Below are 12,748 nucleotides of genomic sequence, written 5' to 3' on the forward strand. Positions count from 1 at the left end.
CCCCAATATAGGAATCCTAGTTGTGAAGTTCACCAGGAGCCAATGACTTTCACAGCAATCGACCCGAGTCTGCAGGATGCACTCCCTCAGTGCATTAACACTCAGTGCAATCAGAGAACAGAGAGCGGGTAAAGTGCCCTTCTTCCCTCCCTGAGGATATACACTGTTCCTGAAATAATTCATGCTGTTCTTTAAAGTGAAAACAGCTCCTCCTTACACAGTTCGAACAAGAAAAGAAAGGACAAAAAAGGAAATGCAGTGCCAGGATGAGATATTGTAGCACACACCAACAATAACATCATGCTGCAGTGCAGAAACATAAGACCTCAGTATCACTGAGCCACACAGCACCATTAATAGCAAACGAATGGTTTCCAGTCACACTTTGTGACTCTGTGAAGAACTGAGGGTTGTGCAAGTACAAGATTTGCTGTTGAAGGGACAAATTCTTCCTCTTAGCAAAGCAGACGGCACTGCCATGTTTGTCTGCCTTTTAAGGGAAGATGTGGATCAAAGTGCTTAGAGAAGTGAGACGGGTTACCTTGGAGCACACTGGAGATGTTAGCTGCCTATCAGCTTCCTGCTTCTCTCTTCCACTCCAGGCATTATGTAGAGAAACTACAGGGCTAATTTATTTTTTGTTAGTTACGAGCGGTCTCTAGGGAGTTGAGATTGCTAGAACACATTGTGCTCTGACCAGTCCTCCAAATCCCTTCTTACATCTTGCAGAAGATTGCAGAAAAGGGGTGGAACCGCAGTCAGGCTTTACTATGCTGAGAAATGTCATAGTAGAGGAGTTAAAAAGGAAGTTCTGTCTTTACTCAGTGTGAGAGAGGAAGAAAAAGAAGGCAAACGGGCTTGGAAATGTGAGCTCAAGATGCAGGTCCCCTGTCTAACTTTACCTTGAGCTACCTGAGCGTTTTACTGATAAGTTTTTGTGCCAAATGTTACATAATGCACAGGTTTGTAGATAATTTTGGCCTCTCTGTCTCTTGATTCTAAAATAGTCTGAGCTATGTCAAGTGAAAAGTTCTGGAATTGACAGTAAATGTGGTGGTTTTCTGGTTTTAATTTTCAGGGATTGCTTTGGTGTGTTGGACTGTGAGTGGTGTATGGTAGACAGCGATGGGAAGACTCATCTGGATAAGTCCTACTGTGCCCCTCAGAAGGAATGCTTCGGTGGCATCGTGGGAGCCAAGAGCCCATATGTGGATGACCTGGGAGCAATAGGTAACTGCTGTTCTGAACAGATGCTACGTTAACTCTTTGTAGTTAGCAGTGAATGCTTACAGTGTCAGAGCATGCTTCAAATTCGTCTTCTATGCTAGTGGTAAATAAGCATAAAACAGTACATAAAGGAATTTAAAAATAATAAGCATCAGGGCAGTCCTGGGCATGGTATTTTTGAAAGTCTCGACATGAAGCTGAATATACTTTGCACATTTGCAACCTTCAGATGTGCTCTCTCCAGATTTTTTCTCCTGTTTAAAGGGTGTTCTCCTGTGTGTGCTGTTGCACACCTAGAAACCATTTAAACCTTTCTGCAGAGCATTGATGTTGGGTTTTTTTTCCTCTGTTTTGTGCCTTTTTGGATTTAGGAGATGAAGTAATCACTCTGAACATGATAAAAAGCGCACCGGTCGGCCCGGTGGCTGGAGGCATCATGGGCTGCATTATGGTGCTCGTCCTAGCAGTGTATGCATATCGTCACCAGATACATCGGAGGAGTCACCAGCACATGTCACCTTTGGCAGCACAGGGTGAGCTGATTTATCACAGAATGGCCTGGGTTGCAAAGGCCCACAGTGCTCATCAGTTCCAACCCCTGCTATGTGCAGGTCGCCAACCAGCAGCCCAGGCTGCCCAGAGCCACATCCAGCCTGGCCTTGAGTGCCTGCAGGGATGGGGCATCCACAGCCTCCTTGGGCAGCCTGTTCCAGTGCCTCACCGCCCTCTGGCTGAAAATATTCTCTTAATATCCAACCTAAACAGACGAGCCACCTCCTTCCTCGGTTTTGTTTCTCTCTCTTCCATGCTTCACCCTTTTAATTTCTCCGTGCCAGCCTCTGTAAAAGTAAGGTCCTATCCTCGTAAGGGTGCCTGTGTATTGCTGCCCTCTTCTGGGTGCAGTCTGACCTTCTGCCTGCAGAAAAAAGTGTCCAAGGAACTCAATAGCATTTCCTGTCAGGAAGCTGGAGGTATTATTTTTCCAGAGCTCAAACGATAAGCCCAAATTCATAGCTTTGTGTGTCTTGTCATAACACACTGGTTATATATGTTCATTCCTGCTCAGGAGTGGTGATTTGGGGAATACATTTTTCATGCCCCTTCTGCTTGGGTTGTTTGAAACGTGCCTGTTTCTCACATGTATCCCTGCTGTTTGTGGGATCACAGATACGAAAAAATACCCCTGTGCCCCATCTGTCTTGGAAAGAAAGCATGCCAAGCTCAGGCTGCACAGCCTGTAGTGCTTCCACTACATTAGCAGGGTGACAGCCATTAGTAAGTGGATGGAAAATTTTTCTCTTAACAGTTGCATTTTTCTGTTTGTAATGGTGTGTAGAAATGTCAGTGCGTATGTCGAACCTGGAAAACGACAGGGACGAGAGAGATGATGACAGCCATGAAGACAGAGGAATCAGTAAGTACCAAATCACTTCACTGTGAAAAAGGTTAGATTAAGAGTGAACGGGTGGTTTGTTTTCTTAATAAGCTGCAATTAAAAACATATGTATGAGGAAATGCTGTGCTGATGAGCAGTAGAAAATGATTTCACAATGTTTTAAATTGTAACTTCAAATGCACTTTCAGTCTCATTTACATTTCTTATTTTTAGAATTATGTTTCTTATTTTAAAATGACTTTAATCTGCGTGGAGGAAGTTTGTCTCTTATGTTCCCTATCATGACCATTTCCAGCAGCAGCTGAGCCACAGCTTAGAAATTGCAACTGTGACAATACAGGCTATGCAAAGCTGCTACCTTTGTTCAGCCTTGGAAAGGAGAGGACAAGTCTTCAACAAATATGTCAGTAAATCTATCTTGCTTTGATTTAGGACACTCATTTTAATTAGCCAGTCAGTAAAAATGATACTTTGCATATAGTGGTTCTGTATTGCAAAATGGCACAGGTGCACCAAAACCTGGGAAAGCTCCGGATTCAGACCAGGTCCCTGGCTCTGATCCCTCACTGAAAGAGAGCTAAAAACAACTCCCAAGACTCTAAACTATGTCAGTGCTTACAGGTGGAGAAATAAGCACATCTGAGTTTGATGGCTTGCATCTACTGCTTCTACAAGTCCTCGTTAGCTCCAGTTTGAGTGGGCTTGCTGTGCTGCCATGGTTTCTTTAGCATGGGTAGGATAATTCTCTAAATTGCTTATTTCAGGTGAATGAGTCTGAATGAATCTTGATCTATTCTATATTTAGATACAGTCTCTTTACTCCCACTGCTCTGTCACTTGGCAGTCTTAAAATAGTAGTATTTGAGCAGTCATTTTGCAGAAAGCCCGTTTCACTGTGTCTGATGTGTCCCACAGATACAATTCTGTAAAAGCACTTCCTTTTAAACCAGTTCTGTTTCTTTTTCTGCCCCAGTCAGTAACACCCGATTCATAGCAGCAGTAATAGAGCGGCATGCCCACAGCCCAGAACGCAGACGCCGATACTGGGGTCGATCAGGAACGGAGAGCGACCACGGTAAGCCTCTGAATCACCATCCTGGAACACAGCTTAATGATTGTAGTTACTCACAGGTCTGGCATGTTGCAGATAAGGCTGCAAAAAAAAACAAACAAACCACCTTTGCACCTTATTGCTTCACAGTTGAGCAGTTTTGACACCCTCCAGCAGATGATATTGTCCAGTGAAGGGCGGTAGAGTAAAAGCAGCTAAATGCCATCCTACCCCTGTCTGATTCTTGGGATCTGCCAGCTTAACTGGGTGACCAGAACTCAGACCGACAGATATGTTACTATATTTTCCATGCTGGTTTTCCACTACCAACCCAAACCATTTTGATCTTCAGTTGAGATAATGGACCTCTTCTACTCAGTGGAAGAAAGCAATCAAGTCAGCATTTCTACTGCTCTTTTTCTTTGATGGAACATGTGTATCTTTCGTAAAATTCCACAATACCTGCATTTGCTAGGGGTAAAGTAAGTGTGGATTGGAGGTCCAGTGGATCCTTAGCCATTCTGCTGCACATTCAGCCAATACTATCACCATAGAGGGCATTTTATGCAACCGTTAAGCAAATGATAATCAGCATTAACTGTGTACATGGATAGCAGTGAAGGGTGTCCAACCTTGTGTGTTTGTTTCCCCTCCTTCCCCCACACACCATACATACTGTTTAGATTCCGAAACTTTTGATACACCTCTTGTGCCTTGAGACTTACTTCTGTCTTAAAAGCAGTTAGAAAGATGTCATGCTGTTGTCTCATGAGGAGGACTTAATGTAAATTAAGAGAGGGTTAGGCAAGGCGGTCATGTCATAGTGACCATCTAATTTGTAGAAGATCTCTTCAAATATTAAGACAGTGGTTGCACTAATGGAACTCATGGGGACAGGAAGTCTCAAGGCCAAAACCTGGGAATGTGAGTGAACAGATGTCCAAGGGACAATCTTGCTGTAGGAGGCATTATCCTGGATTTGGGGTCAGACTACTTGTGCTGACAAAGATTTGCTTGACTAATAATCCCTTTGCACCAATCCTTGCCATCTTCCTAGTTAACAGGACTAGCAGGGTTCCATATACCTGAAACGTGCACTTCTGTTTTTTAGTCTCTGTAATTTTATCTTCTTCAGAGGGCTGCCCATTCTTCTTTCCCAGCTCCCCTCTGCCAACTAGAAACCATAACTCAGACTACAGAAAGAGAGAACCAGGCTTGAGTACTTGGACTGATATTTCCAGCACTCTTTGGCTAGGTTCTCAAGCTGAAAACTTGAAAAATAGAGATGCTCAGAAGCACTAGGGGTTTTTTCAGCTCTCAGCCAAAATTTTCTCAGAAGGATTATTATTCTAATTGAAGACATATCTTTATTTCTTTAAACTTTTGCTGCATTTCCATGTTTAGAAATACTCAGGTGTTTTTGTTTAGGGCAGTGCAAACTGATTCTGAGTGGCAACAGCTGGTTTCAGTGTTAAATCAAATCTCACAGTAACTACAAACACCTGCTTCAAAAGAAAGAGACAGAAAATACCAAGGGGACATGTTACAAGATGACTTTCTCCCTGAGAAGGCACAATCTTGTCTTGCAACAGTTAGCTGTCAGCTGACTTTCAGGTGACATAATTTCCTTAGGATAACCCTGCAAATGCAATGTTTCATTACACACAAAGATGGCTGATCTGGTTTTCTTCAACCTCTCAGCCTTCGGTAGCAGTTATTTTAGCCAAGGGAGAGCCTCCTGTTAATTTATGCTGTGTGCATGCCTAACTAGAAGAGTTGGTACTATTGGGCTTAATGGAACAGTGCAAAATGCTTCCATGTGGCTTCAGTAAATTTCTTTAACTGTATGGAAAGCTGACCAGCATTGCAAACATATGCTGGATTTTTGCAAGTTGACTCTTAACAGGTGAAAAGTATTCCTTTCCTTCTAAAAATATAATGCTGTGATTATATATAATAAGTCAAGATAATGTGAAAAAGCTTTGTTACCTCCAGGCATTAGCCAGTGGTCCTTACTAGGACGAATGTAGCTGGACAGGGACAGAGGTCATGGGACCCACTTAGTTTTTGTCTGTTTGTGACATTCGAGTAATATAGAATCATAGAATGGTTTGGGTTGGAAGGGACCTTTAAGATCCTGCTAGGCAGGGACACCTCCCTCTATAGAGCAGGTTGCTCACAGCCCCATCCAGGCTGGCCTCGAATGCTTCCAGGGAGGGAGAACAACCTCACTGAGCAAGCTGTTCCCATGCCTCACCACCCTCACGTGTTAAAGGTACCACCTCCCAACATAACTCCCAGCCGAGTAACCCTTCTGCTATGTTTTGTTTCTGAAGTTAGTGCAAGCAATTCCTCCACGACCAACTGTTGAATGGTTTTGCTACTGTGCGTCCTACAGATCATAGGTCCCCAGAGTTTATAAAGATGGGCAGCGCAGACAGTGGTCCCTTTTTCCTTTTCTCTCAGCTGCAGCAGCTCCTTGTTTCTTCTCTGCCAGGCGCCAGCTGTGTCTGATTGCAGCAGGGTGTGGCACTGAGCACTGCGGATATTGACCTCCAAGTCTGCCTTTTCATCCTTAGCTCCTCTGTTTTGTTTTCTAGGCTACAGCACTATGAGTCCTCAGGAGGACAGCGAAAATCCGCCGTGCAATAACGATCCGCTGTCAGCTGGTGTTGATGTTGGAAACCACGACGAAGACTTAGACCTGGACACACCACCTCAGACAGCAGCCCTGCTGAGCCACAAGTTTCACCACTACCGGTTGCACCACCCCACTCTACACCACAGCCACCATTTACAGGCTGCAGTCACCGTACACACTGTGGATGCAGAGTGCTAATGAACGCCACGAGCAGCAAACCTTGTGAACAATGATCCGTGCAGCAATGGGCGCCTTGGTTTCTGTGCTTTTTACCAGGAACAGTTTAACAAACTTCCTGAGTGAACTCTTAGGCATAAGAGCTTTACGTTCTCATAAATGTAAGGTTGGCTCAGAAATGGAAGGGAAATGTGCTTGATGAATGGACCTGCCATAACATTTAATAAAATGGAACAGGAGGCACGTTAGACCTCCAAAACCAGGGATGCAAGTTTATACAGCAGCCGAAGCTTTGGAAGCCCTGTTATGCTGAGCCAAGAGAAGGGAGAGCTTAAAAGAGCCAGAGACGATTTGGTTTCCTTAACTGGAAGAGCAGAAAACTGTGCAGCTGAAGACTAAAAAGGTGCCAGACAGAGCGGGGGGAGTCAGTCGGGTTCTCTGCAGTTCTGTGCTCTTAGAAAGTTCATTGCTCCAGCAATTGCTGTATGGAACCTGGGACAGTGCATCTCAAGATTTTTAAGTAAAGGATTATTTTTCTACTATTTATTGAACTTGAAACTGTGGGGGGAGGGAGGGGAGAAAATGTTAGGAGTTTTCAACAGCTACCACATATATCCTGTGATGGTGAAGTAGTTCTTCTGAGGAAGACGTCTGTTTCTTATTAGCTGATATTCATCCACTGCCCTGCTCTGCAAAAGGGAAAATGAAGAAGTCGTCTCCAACTTGTTTACATTATGAATGCTTTCTTTTCCACAATTATTTTCTGTTAATTTTACAACCTGATTTACATGGCAGTATTTTCTTCCTATTTGCAGAGGAGAAATCCTGTATTTCCTTACTAAAATTCTGCGAATTCTGCCCATAAATATCTCCATCTTTAAACTCTTTGATCATCCCGAAAGGTTTCCCGTATGGCAGTAATAAAGGGTTTGTTTGGCATTGGTTACCAGAGCATTCCAAATGAAGTCTGTGCCATTGTAATGTTTCTTTAGGACACCATCAAGATCAGAAGTAGGGACAAAGCAGTGTTCTGTAAAACTTGGGTTACTGTAGAAGGGATCTGTTTGAAATCATAATTATAAGCTGCTGCTGTTTGTCTGGAATTTAACATTGCTTGGTAATTCAAACAGAGATTAATCAGTCTGACTGCAACACAGTGCAGCATAATCATAAATTAGTTTTAAATCACAGTGTTGTATTTTAGATTCACATTTTGTGATTACGGTGATATAAAATCATTCTCGCACTGTGCATATGATAAACATCCATTTATGTGTAGTTTCTTTTAAATCACTTGTTTTAATTAATATGGTACTTAATACTGTATTATGTAAAAAAAAAAATTGGTTCTTAAACAGTACGGTAAAATAACTATATGTGTGATATCAGGATACCCCTTTATACTATGTATAAAATTGAAATCTCTAGTGAAATAAACTGTATATAAAGTATAGTTCTGTGGACACCTGGCTAGATGGAAATCATTCTGCCTCAATTTCCTTTGATATTCCAGCTGAATGAGGAACAAAGCATTTGATCAGGTTGCTCTTGTTTTTAGGAGCTATCTTGGATGATGTAAACTGTACCTATAAAGGTCTTGATGTGTTTTAGAGCTGTTTGCTTTTCTGAGCCTGTCAGTCACTGCTTGGGAAAGGAATGCTTTGGGAGTGGTTGGTGACTCTGCAGACTCACCAGGGTTAATCGTTTTGGTTCTCACTTGTGCTGCTGAAAGCTCAGTCATGTTTTGTATTGGCCTTGGTGCTGTGTTTGTGTAAGAAGGGCTGTGAGATTGCTTTTGCTGAGCAGACAGCAGTGGAAATCTATTAAGCACTGTGTTATGTTTTCAAGGGCTGAATTGGATGTCCTGTAACAGTTTGTGGTTCCATCTGTAGACACAGTTTGCTACAATCTCTACTGTTGTATCCAAAATAACACTGGCTTTTGGGCAGTGCACAAATGGTTGGTTTTTTTCGGGTTTGCCTTTATAAGAAAATGCATTACTTTAATGTTACTGCCTGACCAAACAAAAACATCCGTGGCCAAGAAGTGGAACCCTTAAGAATGAAGGGCAGATAGCAGTTGAACTTTCCTAACCCCAGTTCTGCAGAACTCGAGGTGTTCTCATTGAAGCTCACAGGTGAGATGTGACACTGTATCCAGGACTCCATTTGTTCCAATCTGTTGAGCCCAAAGCTGCCATAGTGTGACAAAAGTGTCTCTGGAAGTTACCAACGTGTGAACAGAACCCAAATGTTACCTTGTTTATCTGCATATGAAGGAATCTCACTGTGCATTAGTAGTTCCCTACATTGAGTATTTGCTCCCCAGTTGTATTTTATGAGGGCAAGCAACATTAGAGTAGTCCCCTTGCATGTAAGGTAGCACTAACAAAAGTGAAGGAACACCTTTGGCTTGATCTGCACTTGCCTGTCTGCTCCGGTGCCAGTTTTAATTTAACCCGGGTAAGATTGTGGATGGAGCACATTTGTGGTGAGAAACAAATTATTAATTCCAGCTCTAAGTGTCTCAACGGAGAGATGCTGTTGTTAAAATTACTTGCTGGGCAGAATCTGCTTGCAGGGCTCTCTGTTGCAGCTCTGCCAGAAAGATATCTAAGTCCTATATAACACTGCTCTTTGAACAGCTATCAAAAAGTCCAAGCAATCACAAGCCCCTTGCTTTTATCTTGCTTTTATTTCTTTATGAGCTGCATCTCATTTCTGCCTCATCATTTCTGTTCTAGGACATACGAAGTGTTCCTGGTTCGTGGATCTGGACAGCCTTGCTTATGCTCCAAGTAATGAGAAGTGCCAAAGCTGTTGCTACTAAGGAGTAATCAAGGGAAAAAACAAAACGCATATCTAAAGGTGTGTCAGATGTAAACTCAAATGCTGACCTTGTTTCAGCAGGAATCAGTATAATGCTGATAATGACACTAGAGTTCATTTAAAGCAAAACCTTGATAAATGACAAAGGGAGCATTGACATAGTCAAGGTTTATAAGAAGCTGTGTGATAGCCCTCCCGTTTTTATTGCAGGTGCTGTCCCACAGCCTTCCCTCCTCATTATTATTTTACCGTGTTGACTGTGGAACAAGATCACAAATGAGCAGTTGTTTGCCTGACTTGGATTTGTATCCTGTATCCTCCTTATTTGTAACTGGTAGATTTTATGGCCATAAGTTACTTGGTGGTTTTAACATCCTGTGTGTTTTCTTTCATTTTTCTGGAAGGAAAAAAAAAAAAAAGTTATTTTCAGATTTTTGTTTTTTACAGTGAGTTTTGCCTTTGGCTTGCATATGCTACGTATTAAACAGACATAATGCTTTCAGTCTTTGAGCACTCTGAAGTGCATTGACTTTTCCTGTACGTACCAAGCAGGTCATCCATCAATGCAACCAAGCTAGAGATGGAAGCTGTTCACGTGTTCGGAGTATGCTGCTTCAAAATGGAGGCTTTTTGTTTGTTTACACTATTGCCTTGATACAAAATGTGATTTGAAAAGAAGAGTGTGTTACAGCCAGCCCATGGGCATTAATAAGGCTGCTTACTCCATGAAATATTATCTTTATCCTTGCCCTTGGCATGGAGACAGATGAGAATTCATCAGGTGTTCCCGTGTGCAGAACTTGTGACTATAACTGGTCAAAAGGAGATCTTTAGCTTTCAAAGGCTTTATTTTGTAAAGTAACCCAGAAATGGAGATGAGGAGAGAAAATGTATTTGTCACAGTAGAAATGATAGCAAAGCTGGCAGCAAGCATGGAAAAGGGGAAGAAATAGGATGCAGAAGTCTTGGATCACGTTAGGGGAGTGAAGGTAATCCAGAAGGCTGTATGCAAATGTAAAGATTAATTTGCAGTATTCATAGCTCTTAGATACCCCTTTCATTTGTTTAGTGAAAAAGAATCCCAGCTATGGCTGAGATTTTCAAAGGAGCCTGCACTAAAGTTTCCCCTCTTTTGTCATTCAGTGCTGTTTGGAATATCAGTTCCTACAGCAGTTAATTCTGTTTCTGTTGGGCTGTGGTTTTCCGCACAGTGTCCATTTTGCCATTGATCCTAAGTAGGAAAAAAATAATACAGACATCAGAATATTTTATATTACTTATTTGCAGCTCATCTCCTTTATGAGATGTGATTATTTTCTCTACTTTATGTGCTTTGAACTGAGTCGCAGAAGGACCTTGGCCCAGAAAGACTTGCGATTTGGAGCCAAGGCTACAGTGGAATTTGGACATTCAAGTCCAAGAGTGAAGTCCTCCAAACCCTGCCTTGTTAGCAGAGTGCCAAACATAACTGGTGTGTGTGCCAGTGTTTGTGCAGAACTGCTGCCAGTTTTATCTCAGTAGATGAGGCTGGTGCTTCCCTGCCCCGGCACCTTTTACATCACCTGCTTTGGATGGTGCATTTTGAGACTGGGGTACTCCCATCCCCTGCCTTGGAACCAAAGGGAGCCTGAGCTGACAGGAATTCAGGGCACACATGGACAGCAGTTTCCAAAGTGACTTATTGACTGTATAGCAGCCTGCACTATGATGTGCACTTATTGCCTGCTCAGTCCCAGGGAAAGACTTCATTTTCTATATCTCTGCTGCAAACTTCCATGGAGATTTTCAGTGAATAGATGATGTAGTGATACAACAAAGGGAAACGAATATCCAAAGTACATAAGGAAGAGTTTCCTTCAAATAATCAGATCAACTCTGTTTAACCAAGGCTTTTATTGTAATGCAAGGCAATCTTATGCCGTCAGAAAGTGGTGATACCAGGCAGCAATATCACTGTCCTGAGTGAGGAGCACGAGTTGGGTGACAGGCTGAACATTCATTAGATGTGGAATTTGTACTTTCAGCTCAAAGATGAACCATAGTGGCCTCGTCTAAATTCTGTAGGAAAAAAACAAAGTAATTTGTATTCCTGGGCATCAGTGGTGGTGGTGGTAGATGGTACTACCTTAAAAACTTGGGAGCCAGCAGATACTGTTACGTTTTGTTTTACATTTCTGTAGTTGACACTGGCAAAAGCACCACCTTTGAGTGCTGCCTGAACAATTGCTCTCCACTGTTATTACCACAAAGGGAGCAAGAGTAGTGGTAGCAAAGAAGGGAAACTGTTGGCCAAAAAGCACAGCCCAGGAACCTTTCTACCCCACCCTCCACCTGGCATCAACGTGTGACAGTGTCTGCTCTGCACGTAAAGTGAGTAACCTCCACTTCTGTCTGAGACCATCCAGCTGGTAATTTTTACAGGCAGTATGTCTGCATGAAAATAATGTGAAGGAAGAGGTATTTCCACACCACACTGAAGTTCTGATAAAGCTGGCAGGCTTTAAGTATAGTAGCATCACAGAGGTTCAGCAATGGGTTGGGCTTAGATGAGGCTACTGAATATTTCCAGTGTGGTCAACGTTGGTGTTTTCTAATTTACAAGCTCTTCCACCTCACCTAGAGGTATAAAATCAGACACAATGGGGTAGGTGGGCACTGAGACCAGCAGGAAAGCAGGAACTTGGTCAGATAGTGCCAGTGTGCTTATTTTCAGTAGTCCAACTTTCTGTCAGTTTGCCACATTTGATTTGCTTCAGCTATCCATTCTCCTGGTATAATGCATGCAAATCGCATGCAACTGGGAGAGATTAAATGCTGAGTAATTAAATTAGATTATCTAATTCCTGCAAAATAATATTAACCTCTTTAATATCTTTATTTCATTTGCAGCTTGAGCCAAAGTTTGTTGTTATTTCTAACAGCCAGGCAACCTGGATGGCAGGGAGTGGAGGCGGCTTTTTTGCTCAGGGCAGAATAAACACGCAGAAGTTAGTTAGACCCTTCAGTGTGTTTATAGCAAAAAGTTGTGTTGCATGACTGTTTCTATGGAAACCTTTTTATAACCAAATGGCAGAACACTTTAAACTCATAAATTTTTTTAAGAACGCATTGGGAAAGTTGAGCTTGCATTGTGTCCTCCATGCCAGTTTTCCATATTTAACAAGTTCACTGTGTTTTTTAAGGAGAAAATATTATGTTGGTATTTCAAACCTCCAACCTCTGCTAGCAGGGATAAAACAGACTGGTTCATTGAGTCAAAACAGATTGGTGATATGATGCCTGTTCCAGTACGTACCAGTTATTCAGTCACTCACCTCCAGGATATTCTTCAAGTCTATAATCTGTATGGGCTGCAAATGAGACAGGATGAGGGGAAATGGTTTTAAGTTGAGGGAGGGGAGATTTAGGTTGGATGTCAGGGAAAAATT

At 42.4% G+C, this 12,748-nt stretch overlaps 1 protein-coding gene across 1 annotated transcript in view; it reads left to right on the top strand.

Annotated features, from left to right (window-relative positions):
• The window catches only part of CACHD1 (cache domain containing 1), a 48,850-nt gene extending 39,509 nt beyond the window's left edge, over positions 1 to 9,341 (top strand). Inside the window, exons 20-26 of the mRNA XM_010716040.2 lie at positions 12 to 128; positions 1,079 to 1,230; positions 1,599 to 1,760; positions 2,564 to 2,641; positions 3,597 to 3,698; positions 6,275 to 8,629; positions 9,236 to 9,341. Of these exons, the coding sequence (XP_010714342.1) occupies positions 12 to 128; positions 1,079 to 1,230; positions 1,599 to 1,760; positions 2,564 to 2,641; positions 3,597 to 3,698; positions 6,275 to 6,513 (850 nt within the window). The 3' untranslated portion in view covers positions 6,514 to 8,629; positions 9,236 to 9,341. The remainder of the gene's footprint in view (positions 1 to 11; positions 129 to 1,078; positions 1,231 to 1,598; positions 1,761 to 2,563; positions 2,642 to 3,596; positions 3,699 to 6,274; positions 8,630 to 9,235) is intronic.
• The last annotated feature ends 3,407 nt before the right edge of the window (positions 9,342 to 12,748 follow it).

Source organism: Meleagris gallopavo, chromosome 10 (genome assembly GCF_000146605.3).
Source record: "Meleagris gallopavo isolate NT-WF06-2002-E0010 breed Aviagen turkey brand Nicholas breeding stock chromosome 10, Turkey_5.1, whole genome shotgun sequence".
In the NCBI taxonomy this organism is placed as follows: Eukaryota; Metazoa; Chordata; class Aves; order Galliformes; family Phasianidae; genus Meleagris; species Meleagris gallopavo.